The sequence below is a fragment of the Rhinatrema bivittatum genome, chromosome 10 (genome assembly GCF_901001135.1).
Source record: "Rhinatrema bivittatum chromosome 10, aRhiBiv1.1, whole genome shotgun sequence".
NCBI lineage: Eukaryota > Metazoa > Chordata > Amphibia > Gymnophiona > Rhinatrematidae > Rhinatrema > Rhinatrema bivittatum.
In genome coordinates, this window is record NC_042624.1 from 78,541,365 (window position 1) to 78,561,857 (window position 20,493).

General features: G+C 43.0%; 1 protein-coding gene across 2 annotated transcripts in view; it reads right to left on the reverse strand.

Moving 5' to 3' along the window:
* The window catches only part of EPHX4 (epoxide hydrolase 4), a 50,893-nt gene extending 30,400 nt beyond the window's left edge, over window positions 1–20,493 (reverse strand). For both annotated transcript variants that reach the window (XM_029617688.1, XM_029617689.1), the window contains exons 1-2: window positions 19,928–20,493; window positions 1,868–1,953 (exon numbers count right to left, since the gene is read on the reverse strand). In XM_029617688.1, coding sequence (XP_029473548.1) covers window positions 1,868–1,953; window positions 19,928–20,170 — 329 coding nt within the window. In that variant the 5' untranslated portion in view covers window positions 20,171–20,493. The remainder of the gene's footprint in view (window positions 1–1,867; window positions 1,954–19,927) is intronic.

Genomic DNA, 20,493 nt, shown 5'->3' on the forward strand with positions numbered 1-20,493 from the left:
TACTAATTGATCACTGATCACTATGCTCTCATGCCCTACAAAAATGTGTGTTTGCATACTAGAAATTTTTCTAAGCATGTTAACAAAACTGTGCTCAAAAACAAATCACTTTCCTCTTCACAATATGGTTGCAATAATTCTGCAGCCACTCAGCTAAATGTGTATTCTCTTCTGAATAATGCAAATACCACCTGCTCCGACAGCAGTTAGAGATTCCTGTATTGCTCTTCAGATCAGTTGGAATGACCTAAGCAACAACTGATTTATGCCTGGGCCAAAGATTATCACTTTCGATTTCTAATAAACGGAAAGGGGATGAATTAAGAAATTACTTTGGAGATGGTGCACCAGGATCTGTATCTCTATTGCTTGCTGTAGGGTACAGGCTTCATTCAAAGTCCGCAAAATCCTTCCATCACCATTAATGATCAAACATCTGGAGATAACCGACTTGTGACATTTTTTTCTCCAGCTGCAAAAAAGCTATCTGGACCAGCTTGAGGGATATTGGACTATAACTGCCACCTGTGTATTAATTCTTGCACAGTTTTGAACTGTGCAGAACAGAGGGCCCCAGAACACAGCTTCCAAAAGGTAAAGACTGGAGCAACAGCAATTCCTCTCTCTCATCCACCCTAGAACAAGACTCAACCACCTGCCTCAAAAGAATGCATTCAGGAAAGAGGAAAAATAGAGTTTGGTTAACTTGTAATCACACATTCAGCTGATCTGCTTCTGAGCATCGGGATAACAGCAAGTGCACTGTAAACGTACCAAGAACCAAAGGCTGAGCTGGGGGACCAAAACAGCAAGGTCAGGGTGCACAGAGCAGAGAGAAACAAGTGAGAATGGAGCCACAGAAGGAAGATTTGAATAATGTAGACAAGGTGAGGAAGTGGCTGGAGACTGGAAATCCTGGCAACTGGGTGCCATCAGTCCTCACAACAGTACTTGAGTTACTCCGGCGAACAAGCTTCACCAAGGTCTTTAAAACTGTAGTAGAGTTATAAATTGTGCTTGCCAGCATGCCCTTAGTTTTCCTCTCTGATAATTTGTTTTCTTCAAGAAACATAAACCCCTCAACTGACTAAAGAATTATTAGTTAGTGAAAGAAAAAAACTTATTAGTTGACGAAAGATTACTAGTTTGCTAGCGATTCTGGATTAATGATCTATCTAGGAATAAAATTAACAAAGCAATGATTATTCCTTTCAATAATTAACGAAGAAATAATTCCTACATGGCTTTAAATGGGCTCTGTCAACACAAGGCAAACTAAGGGAAAGTCCTTATCCCCAAACCTATTATTGCTCGTGTGATTTACAAATCTATAACCATTGCAGGATTTGCATTTTATTTTGCAAAATAAGTTCTGAGCCATGTTATCCTGTCTCCTGTTCTTTCCATTAATGTGAAGCTCAGTTTAATGTCTGGTTATACGATTGCCACATTCTGTTCAGAAGACCCACACCATATAACAGAACCAGTGTGCATGCTTCTACGTTTCCACAACCAGGATGAGATAGATGGCACATAATCACAGGCAAAGAGGAGCTTAAAAGAGATATTTTTCTCTTTCAGTACATAGCAGACTCATCACCACAAAGATATTTTCATCTAGCCATCACAAAATGTAGAATGGCTCTTGAAAACATTTCTCCATGACATACGAACCAAGAGACCAATTCATGATAGATGCAGCCGAATACTGGCTCTAGACCTTGGCGACATTTGCTAAAGCAGCCAAGCTGACTGACCATTTTATATGAAGATCAACTAGATTGTGCAGTTGATCTGTAGCTCCATAAATCTTATAAAATCAGCCCCTAAACCGTTAGCAAGGTCAGAAAGAAACTGTGAGGATTACCAGAACTCCGGAAAGCCATGGAGCAGCAGCATGAGGGGCTTGCCTCTCTCTCCGGAAGCTACATAATGAAATCTTAAACCCGAATCCTGCAAGAGAGAGAAAAAATGTCAGCAGTGATTCTGAAATACATACTGCTTGATCTTGCAGCACTAAAATGTCTTCTCCACAAAAAAAAAAAAACAATGAGCGTTACTGAATCCTTAGAATGAATGCAGGGGAGACGAGTCATGAGCTACTACTATTGCCTGTAGAATTTAACGTGTTCTTTTCAGTCCTCTGCAATTACTGACGTACTCTGAAGCTAGAGCTCCAGCAGAGAACAGAAGGCCATTATACCAATGAGGTGCTGTACAAGAAGAAAGAAAATAGTGACCACAGTTTGCTAGTTTTGATCCTAGGGTTGTTTTTGGGCATCACATGCACCACCTCAGTTTCGAGTGGGTCAGCACTTGTAACCAACCATACTGTATGGAAAATGACACATCCTATGAACCTCTGCAACAAGACCACCTATAGGCATACATTACTTTCAGTATAATTAAAATCTGAATCATTCTGGTCATCTCTCCCAGGTCCTTTCCTGAACCTGGCTACGAATCACAGGTCCTCTCTCATGGACACTCTTCATTCTAGGTCCTTGAACTTTTTTTTTCTTCAGCCTCTGGATCCTCTCCTGCTGCCATCAACCCCCATGCTATCCCTCAGGGCCCCCATGGCCCCTTCCCCAGCTCATTTAAAGTAGAGATCTTCAGGTGACAGCAATGGAAGAAGATCAGTGCGGGGCTTGCAAGCCAGCACATGCTTAGATGCCATGCCCCTCATCTTTTCAAAGAAATCTTGCAGGGAAGAAGGGGCTACCACAAGGCTTTTGAGTATATGCCAGCTCGGAGGCCCCACACTGATTTTCTCCTGAAGATGTCCACTGGAAGCTGGGCTTGGAACCTGGTTCTGCTTCTCTGAGCTCCATGCCAGCAGTCCACAAAGATCCTTATGGCATAGGTGTCCTGGCCATTTGCCCTGGTTGACCCTCCAATACCATTTCTATGCCTTCCAGTCCCACCTTGGACTACTACTACTATTCTGCCTTTCCAAAAATTAATTTGCTCAAAACAGAGAACAGAAAAAAAGTACGATCAAAACTGGCTAAAACAAAGTATAAACATGAAGACAGTCCTACAAATAAACTAATAAATGAAATACATAAGGGATTATCACAAAAGAGGCAAAAAGATTGAGTTCCTAGTGACATAAAGTAACCTCAATAATTACAACTAAAAAACAAAATTATAAAAACTTTATTTGGGTCTCAGATCTAAAATACCCATAAGTTAAACAGTAAATAAAATTGAAACCACTTGATTCCCAAAATACAAGCAACTGAATAGGAGCTGATAAACTCCAATTCTGAGGGAGGATTTTGATAACTATAATATGGTAATCTTTAAAACCATCTCTTCCAAATCAATAATTAATAACTAGAAAACTAAAGGCTACATTCAACTGCATGAGAGCTACATCTATTTTAAACTGAAGTTGGTGATCATCATTAATATTTTGTATCTCTCATAACAACATAAATGAATGATGACCTTATAGGAACAGGCCCTTGCAGTCAGTAATGGTGCTTCAATCATCAACCTTGCACGGCCCCTGTAACAAAACAGTGGAATACTGCTCCAAATTCTATACTGCCCAATTTAAGATTAATTATGTAAATCAGTGGGCAGGTTCTGGAAAATTCAGAATTGCTAAACACGGGCATTATGTCTACAAGTTTGTGAAGAAATAAGAGAATGGCATTTATTTATTTAGATATTTTATATACCAGGGGTCAGGAACCTTTTTGGCTGAGAGAGCCATAAACGCCACATATTTTAAAATGTAATTCCATGAGAGCCATACAATATGTTTAAAACTAAATACAAGTAAATGTGTGCATTTTATGTAAGATCCCACTTTTAATGTACAATAAGTCTCTGAAAATATTACACCAGGCCTTAAGACACCAATACATCTCCTATTAGGAAAACGGACCAAGTCAGGCTGCTATAGAGTCCTACACAGAAACAACACGCCAGCAGAAAACCTCACCTGAATCACGTGCTGTCCCTCACCTAACATAGAATAAAGAGACCAAAACGCATAACAAGAAGCATGCAGAAAAAACTGAATTGGAAACTGCAACAAGCCAGAGTCTCTGTATGCAGTGTAACAAAGGAAAAAAGAAACATCACCCATCCTTATAAAACAAATCAAGAAATATAAAATCATCAGCAGTAAAACTGTACTAACAAAAAGAACATATTTCGAAACAGCTGATGAGAGGAATATCCAATAATTAAAACTCATATAAAACATTTCCAGATACCAACAAAATATTTCAAAATAGCAGACACAAAGATCCAGTAATGAAAAATAATAAGGATACAAAAATTTTTTTGCTCTGCATACCTGGGAACGTTTGATATCCAGGTGTCCTGAGATTGTTCTGAATTAGCAGGAGGTGGGGTGGTTTGCTTGGAACTTTCTCCTCTCTCAGTCACATACCAGCGCTCTCTCTCACACTGGCTCTCAATGACACACCTATACACACATGCTCTCAGTACTCACATATACACATGTTTTTTCTCACTCACTTATATAGGCTCTTAATTACACATTTACACACATGCTGTCTATCTTTTCACGCTTACACACACACACAGGCTTTCAATCACATAAATACATGCTGTCTTTTTCTCTCACACACAGACTCTCATTCACATGCTTACAAACATGTCCTCTCTTTCTCTCATTTACACACAGGCTCTCAATCACATACTCACATGCTCCCTCACCTAAATCAGCTCTCAATCACACACAGACACACATGGTCCTCTCTCTCTCATTTAAACACAGGCTCTCAATCACATACTCACATGCTCCATCACCTAAACCAGCTGTCAATCAGACACAGACACACATGATCTCTCTCTTACTTATACACACAGGCTCTTAATCATACATACACATGATTTCTCTCACACACAAAGGATCTCAATCATACACACATACTCTTTCACACAAACAGGTTTTCAATCACAAACTTACACATACAGGTTCCCAATGGTAAACTTACATTCATGCTCTCTCTCTCACAGGCAGGCTCTCAATCACAGACATACTCTCTTTCACATACACAGGCTCTCAATCATTCACATACATGCAATCTCACTCACACACACAGGATCTCAAACACACACGCTTGCTCGCTCATTCACTCTCTCTCTCCCCCACCCCCACCCCAGGAACTCGCGGCAGCAGCCTCCTCCCAACACTAACCTCCTTCATTTTCAGCCCTCGCGGAGGCGGAGTCCCATCGGCCGCGGTTGAAACTCTTCATTTTCCTCCGAGCCGCGCTGCAGTCTTCTTCCCACAAGCGTGGCCTCTTCTTCTCGCGCAGGCACCCGATGCTCACCACTTCCTCTTCCGGGCCGCGGGAAGAAGAGAGCACGCCGGTGCTGAGCGGCACCGGCGTGCTCTCTTCTTCCCGCGGCCCGGAAGAGGAAGTGGTGAGCATCGGGTGCCTGCGCGAGAAGACTCCCGCGCAGGCACCCGATGACTCCAGCGCTGGCACCCGGCTGACTCCAGTCAGTGCCGCTGCCGGCGTGCTCTCCTCCTCCTCCTACCCCCCCCCCCCGCGGCCCGGAAGAGGAAGTGGAGAGCATCGGGTGCCTGCGCGGGAAGAAGAGACCACACTAGCGTGGTCTCTTATTCCGCGCAGGCACCCGATGCTCACCACTTCCTCTTCCGGGCCGTGGGGGGGGGGGGGGGGAGGAGGAGAAGAGAGCATGCCGGTGCCGCTGACTCCAGCTGTCCCGCCGCGTTCCGCCCGGGCTGACAGCATTTTAAGCCCGGGCGGCGGAGGACCGGGGAGCAGCTGGGTCAGCGGGGAACCGCGAAGTGTGGCGACACTTGTCTGCGAGCCAGATGCAGCCCTCAAAAGAGCCATATCTGGCTCGCGAGCCATGGGTTCCCGACCCCTGTTATATACCATCGTTCCATATATAGATCACAGCAGTTTACAAAGTGACATTCATGGTTTTAACTCAACAAACAAAACAATGATTTATTACAGAGGTGTTATTCATAGACAGGCATTAATATTTATCAAGTGGAATTTCTAGTATATGTTATTAATAGATCTGGTACTTAAGACAAAGAGTATTTAATATAAATTGGAATGAACGTTTTCACATCTTATTCAGTGGGTTGTTCCGAGAATCTTACATACTCTTGTTTGATTTATTCTTCATGATTTCGATTATTATCTTGTGTCCTTCTGTATATTCTGAGGTTTTTAAGTTAATTTATATGCATTTTTGAGTAGCCATGTTTTTAGCTCTCCTTTAAATTTCTTTCTATCTGAGAGTACATAATATCTCCGGCAGAGAATTCCAGAGCTTTGGACCCACTCTGGAAAACACACAATCTCTTGTTGGTGTCAGATATGTCCGTATTGTGGGAATAGTCAATAGTCCTTTATTTTGAGATCTTAGTGATCATTGTAGATTGTATGGTTGTAGTGTCACTCCTAACAATCCAGTGTCATTGGAATGAATGATGTTGATAATTATCTTTAATGTTTTCTAGTAGATTCTGGATTGTACTGGTGACCAATATAGTGACATTAGGGAGGGTGTAATGTGATCATATTTCCTAGATCCTATTAAGAGTCTTGCTACGGCATTTTGTAGTAGTTGTAGTGGTTTTAAGTGACATGCTGGAAGACCTAGTAGTAAGGAGTTATAGTAGACTAGGTTCGAGAAGATTAAAGTTTGCAGTACAGTGCGGATGCCCTGAAAAGTTGGTAGTGGTTTCAACCAATGAAGTATCCTCAACTTGGTGTAACCTGTCTTGATTAATTTACTGATATGCATTTTCATTGTAATGTTCTCATCTAGCTGCATTCCTAAATCCCGTATTTGATTTGAGGGGTTAATTTGAAAATTACACAGATTTATGGCAGGTGGTTTAACTATCAATGAGTTTCTACTCAGCCAAGTGATTTCAGTATTTTTTGGGCTTAATGTTAATTTAAGTTGCGAAAGTTCTTGTTGTATTGCCTTCATATAGGTAGAGAGTAACAAGGCTGTATTTTCAAATGATCTGGAGAGTGAGATGTAAAGCTTATGTCGTCAGCGTACAAGAAGAAAGTTATTCCTAGGTTCGTCAGTAATTTACATAGTGGGAGCATGTATATAGTGAATAGCAGGGATGTGAATAGTTTTTCTGACGATATTTTCAAACTCGTCAGAATTCTGGGGGGAGGGCCCCCGAACCCGATAGGAAAACCCCACGACATTTTTCGTGGGGTTCTCTTATCGTTTGGGCGGGGGCGGGAAGAAAGGGCACTTAAAAACAACCCCCAAACCCATCCCGACTGTTTAAATTTAATTCTTTCTAATCCCAGACCCCCCCCCAAAACTTTTTAAAAGTACCTGGTGGTCCAGTAATGGACAGCCGGCGCCATCTTTAAAAATGGTGCGGGCCATCCAGTGCTCCTACCATGTGACAGGGGCTGGCCAATGGCATGGATACCCTGTCATATGGTAAGGGCAAAGGGCCATCGGCGCCATTTTGATTAGTGGCAGCCGACAGCCCGAGAGCGGGAGATCGCTCCCGGGACCCCCGCTGGACCACCAGGTACTTTAAAAAAGGTTTTTTTGGGGGGGGGGGTCAGGAGGGTGGGGAATTAGAAAGAATTAAATTTAAACGGTTGGGATGGTTTGTTTTTTTTTCGGCATGAGCCGATTTAAACAGGTAAAAGCCGCGGGAACGAAGATTTCCCGCGGTTTTTACCCGAACCCGATATCGGAAACGAGTCCGGTACCGATTCACATCCCTATTGAATAGTGTTGCTGAGAGGGCTGAGCCTTGAGGGCATCCTGTATCACACTGGTAAGTATCAGATATATGGTTGTCCAATTTGACTTGGAATGTTTTGTTAGCTAGAAATGAGGAGAACCATCTGAGAACTCTGCCATTGATCCCAATGTTTTTCATCTGATGGCATAACAGGTTATGGTTCACACTTCACGGTGTCGAAGGCGGCCGTTAAGTCAATTAGCACAAGATAATAAGATTCATCTGTGTGAAGCCCTCATAAAATCGGGTCCATTAATGAGAGGAGTAATGTCTCAGTTGAGTGATGTTTCTTAAATTCAAATTGATTTGGGAACAGAATATTTTGATCTTCCAGGTGATTTACAAGCTGGGATAACACTGCATTCTCAACTACTTTTGCGAAAAAAGACAAGTTGGATATTGGGTGATACTTGTCCCAAATGTCAGTTCTACTATTCTTATTTTTTAGGATCAGCTTTATCACAGCTTGTTTTAAACACATTTGGAACAGTTCCTTCTGAAAGAGACAGGTTAACTAATGTTGTGATTGTCTGAGTGATAACTCCGTGTACTTGTTTCAAGGATCTGGCTGGAATTGGGTCATGTGGGTGAATGGCTGGTTTAATTTTAGTAATGATTTGGCCAATTTCCAGTTTCGATACTCTGTTGAATGTGGACCACTTAACCATGCCATTAGAATCTTCAGGTACCTTTTTTTGGAGAACAGATAGGGAACTGTGCTTTTAACTTATTGATTTTGTCTAAGAATGCGGTGGCATATTCATTGCAAGCGGCCTTTGTGTAGTTGTGGTTTCTTGAGATGGAAGAAGTCAGGTCTCTAATTAAATGTATGCAGTCTCATGCACTCCCAGAACCCTCTGCAAGGGAGTTGCAGCTTCACACACTCCCACAAGGTTGTGCAAGAAAATTCTGAGACTTTCAGAAGACCCTGGGACAATATAATATGCTTGTATCCTTGCATAAAGAGAGAGAGGTGAAAGCTGGTGGCTAATAAACTAACAAATATTCTAATCAAAAGGGTACAGCTATAATGTATCCTGTTATAAATAACTGTAACCATATATCACTACGCCTTCTGGTACGTAACTTTAAGCAAGACCGCATACCAAAATATAATCACAGCTACAAGATATGTAGTTTAGCAAAATGTATCAACCTTCAGTTAGTTTAGGGAAAACATGTTTGTATCAGAAAATATCACACACTACGAGGGAGTACAGTAATAACAGCAAGGACATAGCCAGTCATAAAAGCTGGCAGTTGTGATGTCAAAATGGAATAAAACATGAATCCAGAGGTGAAAAATTAAGGATGAGATGGACAGTCGATGAGTCTGCCAACATCTGGGAGCAGGGGTAGCGAAATGCCTTTTTGATTGGGGAGGCCCCTAAACCAACTAAGCTTCGACCCCTCCCTTTTCCTTCCCTCTGCCCCCATGCCCCCTACAGGTCACTCTCTCTTTCTCTATCCTCCCCCACCTCCTCCCTCTCTCCCCCAGCCCCTCCCACTTCTTACTGTCTTCTTTTTTTCATTCCATCATCTTGGTCAGTAGGAGAGCGATGATACCACATCCTCCTCTGCCTCCTGGCCTGACTGCTGCTTTGAACGTCATGACTGTACAGAGGCCTGCATAGTTCAAAGCAGTAGCCGGGCCCAGAGCTGCAGAGGTGCTACTTTCCTCCTGCCACTGAACAGTTCCTGTCTATCCAACCTGGCCCTGGATCTTCTGCAATGATTCTATGGGAAGGACAATATTTTGGTGGGGCCATGGCCTCTGTGGCCCTCCCCATTATACTTCGGTATATAAAAAAAAATCCAAAGAAATAAATACCTATGTCTGGGAATCAGAGCTGCATTGTCTGTTGGTATATGAATTCCCCATTTAGCTATGCACGTGTGCACAGATTTGCCGCCCCCCCCCCCCCCCACTTCGCAGAAAGGCCGGTGGGGCCAAAGAAAGAGTAACCCGCAGGACTGTGGTGGAGCTCATCCCACGACAGCCCGAAGTGAAGAGGAAGAGGACGGAGGGGGCTGCGGTGGGGCCCATCCCTCCCTGGCCTGGAGAAATGTGTGCGAGACCCTGTGTCAGAGCTTGTGTTTATGTATGTGTGTGTGAGAGCATAGGCATGTATATAAGAATTGGACTGTGTGTGAGAGTGAGAGTGAGAGTGTGTGTGTGTGTGTGTAAAAAAAAGTTTGGGTGGCTCTACCTCCCCAATCCACGACAATCTCAAGATGACTGGAAACAAAATATCCCAGATATGGAGAGCAGGAGATTTTTAAAAATCCTCATTAGTTTTAATTATTGGGTGTAATTTGATGGTTCTACTGTACTGAAACATTTTATTTTTTTTGGGGGGGGGGGGGAAATATTAGAACATTTTAATTATTGGATCTTTTTATTCATCAGATGTTTTGAAACATTTTATTGGTGTTTGGGAAATTTTGGACATTCTATTTGTAAACTGGTTTGAAATATTTATTCTTTTTATGACTGACTATGATTTTACTATTATGATTGATGTTTGATATTTTAATGTTTATGAAGAATGGTAATGTTTCTGTTTTTCCATTGTTGCTCTGCTTATAGAGGCTGGCTTGTTGTGGGTTCCAGCTCATTTCTTCTTAGCACGTTCCTATTTATATTTTATGTTCTCTTTATTCTGTATTTGGTCAGGGTCTGTGTGTTCGTGTATGACCGAGGTGACGTATTCTGCTACCATATAATTTATCTGTAGTGATCTATAGCAGTCTGATTTGTTCTGTTTTCCTAATAGGAAGTGTATTGGTGTTCTAGAGCCTGATGTAATAATTGCAGTGATAAGGTTGTTATTGTTTGAGTGCTGGCAGTTAGGGTTGTTTTGGTATGGGAGGTTTACTATATTGTAATGGTAATTCCGTTTATTCATGGCTTTCTGAGGGCCAAGTCCACATGTAGCACACATTACAAAATGTCTAATTCCATCAGAGCTCCAAGTGTCTTTTTTTTTTGCAGGATTTTCTGGTTGGCATCATAGCAGTGCATGTAAATATAATATGCATGTTGTAAGTGATATTTTGCCTGAGAAGACTGTACTTTTGAATGTTCTTTTTTCATATAAAATTTATTATAAATGCACAATTGAATTGTGTGTGTGCGTATGTTGTGCGTGTGTGTGTGTGTGTGCACAAGGCTGTAAGGTTTGCTTAGGGTACCTAACACTCTTTCCTTGACCACAGGTTCTGGTTGGGGGAGTGTCACTTTTTAAACATTTAGATTGCTGGAAGCAGCTGGGCTTTTTTTTGATGGGCCCCGAGCACAGTAATTTTTCAAACAGGGCAGCAAAAAATGCTAGCACTGGCCCTGCTACAAATTAGAACTAGGGATTCAAACCAAAACTGAATTATTCTTTGCTCTGCTGTCCACTCCAACTCTCCTCCCCTCTACTCTGCAGACAGTAGAGGAGGGGATAACAAGAGGAAGGGCTGGATTAGGGAGCAGAGAAGCTCATCTTTGTTCTGCAGCATTTGCTTCAAGCTCACCACCTCTCCTCTTGTATTTGAATGACAGGAAGGGAGGGGCTGCATCAGAGAGCAAAATGACTCTTCCTTGCTATGCTTTGTACTCTCTGCTCCAGACTCTGTATGTTCCCTGCAGGATGCTTGTGAGAAGAGGTGCTAGAGAAGGAAGCAGGTGGCTGTTCTCTACTGCCTGACAGTGGGGACACTGGCCAATAAAGTCATGAGGGCACACAGCCTTGTTGCTCATGCAAGGTACCACCTGCTATGCAGGGCCTGAGGCAGCTGACCCTTTAACCCATAGGTAAACGCAGTCCTGGGGGTACCTGAATCCAGATGTACAATCCTTAACCTTGCACTTTACATTTTAACAATGGGATATATGTTGGGCTTCAGATCACCTCAGCCTGGGAAGATTCCCCAAACTTCAAAGTCTTACCATGGTGTTGGGAGGACATTATCCTTCTAGATGTCATCACCTAGGTAGGCAGAAATGAAGAGACAAGTGGGAATTACCTTTTACCTAAGAAATGTACCTGTGCTCTGTCCAGCCCTCTAAGGGGAGGATACCTTCTATATCTACAGGTTCATCTGACCATTCATCCGAAGGTACCATCATGGACCCAGCTCTCAAAGCTCAGTAAAATACTTTTCTCAGCATGCACAAGAGTTCACACATGCACACTTTGCCTCATGAGCCCTTCAGTCTTTCTTTGTCTGAGCTACTGCATGGATGTGTCCAATTATCTTCCAAAACTTTGTCCAAGTTGGAGAAGTCCATTGTTATTTGGTTTTAAGGCCTGCATCTGTAGTGCTGAAGGCCGTATATCTATCATGAATACTTACGCCATCTGTTATTTATGTTTGGGCCTGGTCCATGACTCATTGAACTATTATAGCTGTGGTCACATGTCCTCCAGGGCACAGCGGTATTATGCCTGGTAGATGGAAGGCCCTTTGGAAGGTGCTGATGGGAAGAACCCTAAATCTCAGCATGAGGCCATGCAGCGAAGCTGCTCTTCATTGCAAAGTGAAATGTCTTCTGGCTCCCAGTGCAAGAAGCTGAGGCAGGACATTTCCCTCTCTCATCCCCACATGCATTGGAAATCTCTCCCCATAAGGCACTGGGCTCCATCCTAGGTCAAGTGTTGAGCATAGCGTGGAAGCTTTCTATGACAAATAAGGTGCAGAGAAAGGCACCTAAATGGCATGGGGAACCACCTCAGGAGCCATCCCCACCAGAACTGAAAAGAAGGTTGGTACCATTGGTACAGGGTCCAGCAGGAATGGGCCCCTCCTCATCACTGAGAAGGAACTTAGCTTGATTGGTACAGATGCCATCTTCTTTTCTGGTGCAGAAGATCCCCATTGTGTGAATCATTTGTTCTACCTGAATCTGAAGCCCACCAGGGCACTGCTTGTGTCATCAGCATGGAGTACATACTCCAAAGTGACATTTATGCATTCAGTACAGACAACCATAATGCTGTCTGAGGTGGCTGGAACAGAGTGCTTCAGCACAGAAGAGTCCCAGTGTGGAAGTCGTGGCATGGAAGAATTGCCAGCACCATCAATGCCAAGAAGCTCTGATCTTCAAGAACTGTTGACATAGCTGGCATGAAGCTCCTTGGAGCTGGCTGCCATTGCAACTGTGGTGAGTTCTTGTGCAGCCTTACCACCAGCTTTAAGAGAGTTTCTGAGGAAGATGCACCTCCTCCAATTCCGGTTCAGTGAGAGCCCAATTATCAGAGCTACTGAAGAATTTCTTTGCCTTCTTAACACCTGAAAACAGGGAGGGTGGTGGAAGATAGGGGATCAGAGTCTCTATGGTCCAAAATTGATAAAATGTTTCCAAGAAGTAGGGCTGCTCTAAGTCTCACCCTAGTGCGTGCTTTGTAACAGGAGTGCCAGAACTGGGTGCAAGTTCTGACCAAGAACTGCTAATTCTCCTCCTTCAGGGGAATACCTTCGCAGATCAAAGGATGAAGAAGTGGGATCTATCCAGTCCAAGTTCCTTCCAGATATTTCCCCTCCAGGCCAGAAGAAACCACCTCAGTTGGTGTCTTCATCATTGGGCCACAGCTTAATTTTTCCCTATAGTCTTGCACATGTGCCCTGCAAAGGGGACAACCTGATCAATGATAAATTTACTGAGATAGTGGCTCAGATTAAGGAGCATCAATCCACACCACAATCAATGTCAGCAGCAACAGATCGGATGGTTTTGGGTAGATACCAGTTCTTCTCTTATAAGCAGCCATTCTTCCAAAGATGCCCCTTCTGCTCTTTTTAGTGTCATAGAGCCCTGCCCCCTCTACAGAAGCAGCAGCTTCCTGCTCAAGGGAGTCATAGGAAGAGGCATCAGCCTACGACTCTGCAGCAGATGCAGGCTAAGGCAGGTACCAGTTTTTGACAGTTCTAAGGCCTGCCTTCCCATTTCCACTAGTTGGGGAGAAGGGTCCAATCCTTTCTGCTGACATGGCACTTGATCACTAAGGAGTGGTGGGTCCTGAAAATTGTGGAATATGGCTGAAGCTTGCAATTCTCTCACCCTTCTCCAACCCAGTGGATTTTGGTCTTCAGTTCAGATCCATCTCAATCTGTCCAACTACAGTTGGAATTAAAGTTGCTCCTCCTGCAGAAGATGTTTGATCCTACCTTCCGAGGAGTGTGGCCAGAGATTCTATTCCTGGTATTTCCTAATCCTCAAGAAATTAGGAAGATTGAAGTTTATACTGGATTTACAAATACTGAAAAAACTGCTGGTTTGGGAGAGGTTCAAGATGGACTCCCTGAAGACAATCCTCCCTTTCTTTCAATCAAGGGATTGGAGGTAACCTCTGAATCTGAAGGATACTTGTGTGCACATCCCCCTTCAAGCCTCCTACCAAAGGTTCCTCAAGTTTGTGGTGAAGGACACACACTACCAAAATCAAGGTGTTCCCCTTTGGCCTATCTGCAGCCACAAGGGTATTCATGAAATGTCTGGCAGTGATGGTACAGCAGCACAACTTTGTCAGTGGAGTGTTTGCATGTTCCCTTACTTGGATGATTGGCTGGTGGTGGGTCCATCCTTGTCAGACCATTTGGCTTCTCCAGTCCCAGGGGTTCCTAGTCAAGTTTGCCAAGTCAAACATGGTTCAGTTTATAGAAGCCTGGATAGACTATTCAGGAAAAAGCACTCCTCTAGGCTGAAAGAGCTGCAGTACTGAAGGATTTCATAAGGTCTTTCCTTCAACAGGACCAAACATCAGCAAAGTCAATCTTGGCTTCTATTCTGTGGGTCCTACGACCCAATTACATATGTGAGGCCTTCAAAACCAATGAAATCAGCTCCATCAACCTTTATCCCACTAAATCTTTGTGACCCCATATATGAGGGCATCTGTTTAGTGTTGGGAAAATCCAGAAGTTCTGATGGTGGGTCTCTCATTGTGTCTCATCATATCAAGTGACCATCTACAGACACCTCCACCAAAGATTTGGGAGGTGGGGTCCTCATACCAGAGCTACAAGGACAAATATTATGGTTCCTAGTGGTGAGTCATCTATAGATCAACCTACTGGAACTGTAAGCCATTTACTATGATCTGAGAACTTTCTCTCACTTCCTCTCGGGAAAGAAAATTTTAATCCAGATGACAATCAGGTGGCCATGTTTTACATCAACAGAAAGACATAGGCTCTGAGGCTTTCTGCCAGAAAGACATCTGAATTTGGTCATGAGCAAGAAAATGTACATCTACAGGCAACTCATGTTCCAGAAATTCAGAATACACTGGAGGAATCACCAGTAGAGTATTACATCTGCACAAGTGGTGCTTAGACCAAAGAGTTGCAAATGATGATTGATCCATTTGCCTCAAAAGACAACAGAAAGGTCAAAAAGTTCTGCTCCATGCTTCTGATCAAGTATAGATTAGCTCTCAATTCTTTTCTTCTAAACTGGAACATTGGTCTACTTTATGAATACTCTATGATCCATCTAATAACCATGACTGTTCAGAACAAGGCAAGGATGATCCTCATTGCACCAGCATGGCCATGACAAGTGTGATTTCCTTATCTTGTCCAACTATCAATGCAGTCTCCAGTTCCACTAGGAATATCTCTGATCTTTATCATTCAGAAGGACTCTGCCATTTCAATCTGACCTCGCTGGCCTTCTTGGCGTGAATGTTGAATTTGCCATAGTTTCTCGTTGCTCCTTCCAAAAGAAGTGGAGGACATTCTGATTTCATCTAGAAGGTCCAACAATTTCAGTGGAAGAGATTCGCGACTTTATGCGAGACCAGCTGTCTGGATCCCTTCTCCCGAGGCCTGAGAAATTTACTTTAGTATTTTTTGTTTTTTTTGTCTTTCATCCTCAGGCCTGTATCAGTGTGTAATGTTGTGTTGATTTGTCTTTTATGAGAGAAATATACTGTCATACAGTTCTGATTTGTTTATAATGACTGCATGTAGTTTTGTGTTCACTGAAGAAAACAATTCCTTCTTTATGCTTTACAGTCTCCCCCAGCCTCCCACCTTTCCCCCCACCTAGTATTACAGAAAGTACAACTTAGACTCCATTATTGTGCACCCGGCTGGCACACAACTTGTTAGGGAGTACTGCATATTTTTGCTAAGACAATATAACACGAAATAAAATACAAGCTTGTGGGATGTTAGGCAGCTTCCCCCCTCTTTCTTTGCTACACTGTTCTCCCCTTCTCTAACTTGAAACCTGTAAGCTTTAAGGTCACCCAGCACAAAATGGAAATATAGTATATGCTTTACTAGTGCTGAGAGCTGAAATATCCAGCATCTACCCAGGACAGAATGTGTTAGATTTAAAGTTAGTGGTCACAATATGGCAATTAGGAGCAGAAGTTCACCATCTTAGAGAACATACGCAGATTTTCTTATCAGTAGTGTGGCAATATTTCAGGAAAGCCACACAAAGAAATCCAAACAGTGCATGTCCTATTTCAATGGGCATATAACCTCCGCACAAAACTCCTGAGACAGATTCCCTGCAGAGAGCCAATTTCCAACACTGACCTGTCTCCAAACCGAGAACTTGCTTAGCTGACTCGCCATTTAAGAGGACCAGAGACTTGTTTCCAGGAAAGGGAGCAGCTTCCGCTAGGCCTTTGTATATAATTATACCCTATTAATTGGGGAATTTACTCATGCTTATTGTGCTGAGATACTGTATATTATTATTATTTAGAGAATTTTATATACCGACAACCGTTTGCACATCGTATCGGTTTACATGTAACTTATAACTAGTTGGGAATGCCCTTACATAGAAAAGGAACAAAATGTACAGTAACTTACAACAACAAGATAAACTGTGTAACTGAGAAACTATTTACAGTATTCGATGGTATATAGACCATAATTTAGTTAGAGAAGCAGTCCATCGTATGATTGAGTAACTGGGAAGGCATAGGCGTGTTACAGGCATAAGAGTGTTACAGGATAAGCAGTCCATAGTATGATTGAGTAACTGGAAAGGCATAGGCGTGTTACAGGATAAGCAGTCCATAGTATGATTGAGTAACTGGGAAGGCATAAGAGTGTTACAGGCATAAGAGTGTTACAGGATATGCAATCGATCAAACTTTTAAAAGAGGAGTGTTTCAGGGAAAGTTATAGCGGGGGGGCGACAGCATTAGAAGTCTAAATAATTGTAGACACAAGGTGAGGAGGTAGGGAGTTATACTAGGTAGTTCAGAGCGGTGGTACTAACTGCAGTAGTTCAGAGTGGTGGTACTAACTGCAGCTCTGTGGGTTGTCAGACTGGTGGGAATCGCATGAAGGGTAGGCCTGTAGGAACAGCCATGTTTTTAGCTTTTTTTTTTAATTTGGGAGTGGAATTGTTTTATTTGTCTCAGGTGTTCTCATAAGCAGCACCTGCTCTGTATATATATATATATTATACAGAAAAATATAGCTTTTCATTATTTCACATAAGACATAGTGAGTCTTGTTGTTTTTTAGTCTGTCTGACCACAAGACAAACTCCTCATTCCAGAACCTACTATAAGTCCTTAGGGCATCTTCAAAGATCATCTCAGCGACTATTGCGGCATATTATAAGCCAGTGGAAAGGGCTTCAGTATCTCTCCACCCTTTGGTATCCAATTTCATGAAAGGATTGTGGTATTCCATACCTCCAATCAATAAACCAGTGCTGTGGGACCTCAACATACTCAACTCATAAAACTCATAAACTCATAAAACATACTCAACTCATAAAACCTCCTTTCGAATCTCTCAAGTCGGTGGACTTAAAATTTCTCAGCTGGAAAGTGGTGTTCCTTGGGCCATCACGTCGGCTTTAAGAATGAATGAATTACAAATTCTAGTCTCCTACTCACCATATCTGTAGTTTTTTCACTACATGCTCGCAGGTTCTTTCCAAAAAGTGGTGTCTGCATTCCACATTAACCAAGCTATTGTGCTGCCTACTTTCTTCCTGAGGCTACATGCATACAGAAGAGAAAGGGCTCTTCAATTCTAGAATATCTCAGCAGGACTCATCCTCAATGTCAAGCTCCTCAAATGTTTGTAGCTTTCAGTCCCAGTAGATTGGAAATAGCCAAACAAACTGTCCAGCTGGCTAGCAAACTGTATCATGCACTGTTATGTGCTGGCTGGCCTACAGATTACAGATGCTGTAAAGGCTTATGGAGCGAGAATTATGGAGACTTTACTGGCTCATCTCTGAGCCACTTCCATTGGAGACATTTGTACAGCTGTTACCTAGGTGTCTGTGCATACCTTTACATCCCACTACTGTCTGGACAATATGTCCCAAAGTGATAGTAACTTTGGACAAGCAGCTTTGCAGAACATGTTCTCCCAGTAGTCCACTCGCCATCTGGTATGGCCACGTTACCTTAGGAAAGTACTTCCGTTGTCCTGCCCACATGTAATGGCTAATTCATGCTTGCCTGTTGGCTGAGAAAACAAGGTTGCTTAGCTGTAAACAGGGTTCTCCACAGACAGCAGGATGAATCAGCCATTCTTAGGGACAGGGCCGGTGCAAGCAATATTTGGTGCCCTATGCAAACCTTTGGCCATTCACCCCTCCTCCCCCAACTTAACTACTGGTAGCAGTGACTCCAGCACAGCACTCCCTTCTTTGATGGTATTTTCTGTGGTACAGCACCCCTCTAGAACCACATCGGCAGGATCTTGATGCCCTAAAAATCTTGGTGCTCTAGGCAGCCACCTAGTTTGCCTAATGGAAAAATCAGTCCTGCTTACGGACCTTCATTTTCAGTTTTAATTTTATTTTTTCTCCAGAAATTTTTCAGTGTTTATTACAACAAGAACAGAAATATTCACCTGGAAAAAAACAAGCCATTTTTTTCTATTAAATTTCTCCCATTTTTGTTCTTGTAACACATAAAATTCCCAGGAAAAATTAAATAAAAACGGAAAACGAAGATCTCTAGCTATTAATACCCATCTGCTCTCCTTAAGAGTTGACTACCTTGCTAAAACTTGAGCTCTGGAAGAGACTGAGGGGCTCACAAGGCAGCGTACACACAGGAACACCATGCATGCTCAGTAAAGTTTCTACTGAGCTTTGTGAGCCAAGTCCATGTTGGCGCTGGATGACATCACCCATCTGACCTCTGTCTGCAGAGAACCCTGTTTACAGATATGCAAACTTGCTTTGTCTGCTATTTCTCTGATTACTGAAACATACAGCAACTACCAGGTCCTAAAAATCGAATTTCTCCCCTGAGAGAAGGAACCTCTAAACAAGTCCAGATCCCCTGAGGGCTATAATTATGCAATTCACATCCCACAGAAGAAATAGGGATGTGATAGCCTCAGCCTTTGGTGGAGAAATAACTGGGTTTGGTTATTTAAATTCTGTGGACAGAAAGATTTAAAACAAACAAACAAAAAAAAAAACAAAGACCATGCCTACATGCTCTATTCTATCAAAAATTGCCAGAACAAACTGAAGAGGCTTCTTAACCTTTATTAAATGCGCTCTAGAGAACATTTTCCCAAAAATATGCTGAATATGAAGTTTATTTTGTTGTGATTTTTACATTGTTTCTATCCAGATGTTACATGTTTGCTATAATTGAAACATCCCAGGGATCAGCAATCTCTTCTCCCTGCCAGGAGCAGCGTGAAATTATCATTCCACAAACGTGGGGCTGAACATAACAGTGTCAGAAGGTGACCTGCAAAGGGAGAGACGTGCTTTGCAAGGAAAATCCTGGAGCATGCATGTTTACAAAAACACAGCATCGCATAGCTAGTCAACCCGAGAGAGAAACTCGAATAGCATAAATAGGTGCATTTTGTTGTTTAACTAACTGCAGCCTTATTGTGTAGCAGATCCTCCTAGAGTCACTTATACTGTATTGTACATGATCAGAGGAGGTTAGTAAAAAACGGCGAGCCCGCTCTTCTGTAATTTAACACGCTTTTGTTTCCTCGTCGGAATCAGAAGCAGCACTACTAATCTTAACAAGGAAACTCCAAGGAAATGGAAGAATTGACAACAGAGATGGATGATTCAAATTATTACATTCATTTATTATACTTCTACAAGTCTTATTCTCCTGTTCCGTTGCAAGGGAACCACATTGCAGGTGTCACTGAATAAGAACCACGATTACGACTTATTACCTTGATTTTCACGTAGCAGTGGGTGCCCAAGGACGGGTCGTTCAGGCAGGCAGGGGGATGTTCTCGGATTTTCCATTGGAACGTTTGACTTGGCCTCCTTCCTACGCTCCACAAAAGTTTGAGCAGAGCCAATGAAGCACAGATCCCGCAGTAACTATAAACCAGAACCCAGAAGCCGAAAGCCCGAATTTTCACCATCAACCTGCTTAGAATCAACAGCAAATTGTCAAACAACTGGGCCATTTCAGGGCTGTAGGAAGCAATCGGAGCGGTTCGCCCAGTGCACCCCGGCGAGGAGAGTCCGACCAGCAAAACTAAACGGGCTACTCCGGTGGTGACGCTCCAGCCGCGCCAAAGAAAGGGGAGAGAGCGCGCGAGCTGTACCTGGGTCCGAAGTCATGGAAACTGGCGGCAGCGCGCGACACCGTGAGCCTGCGCTGCCGTGACTGGGCGAGAGCGCGCGCGTGCGAGCAGCTGGGAAAGGATAGAGGAGTATTCGGTCTGCAGCTCCTGCTGAAGAAACCGCAGTCAGGGCCGCGCTCATCACCTCAGCTCTCTGGCTTGTC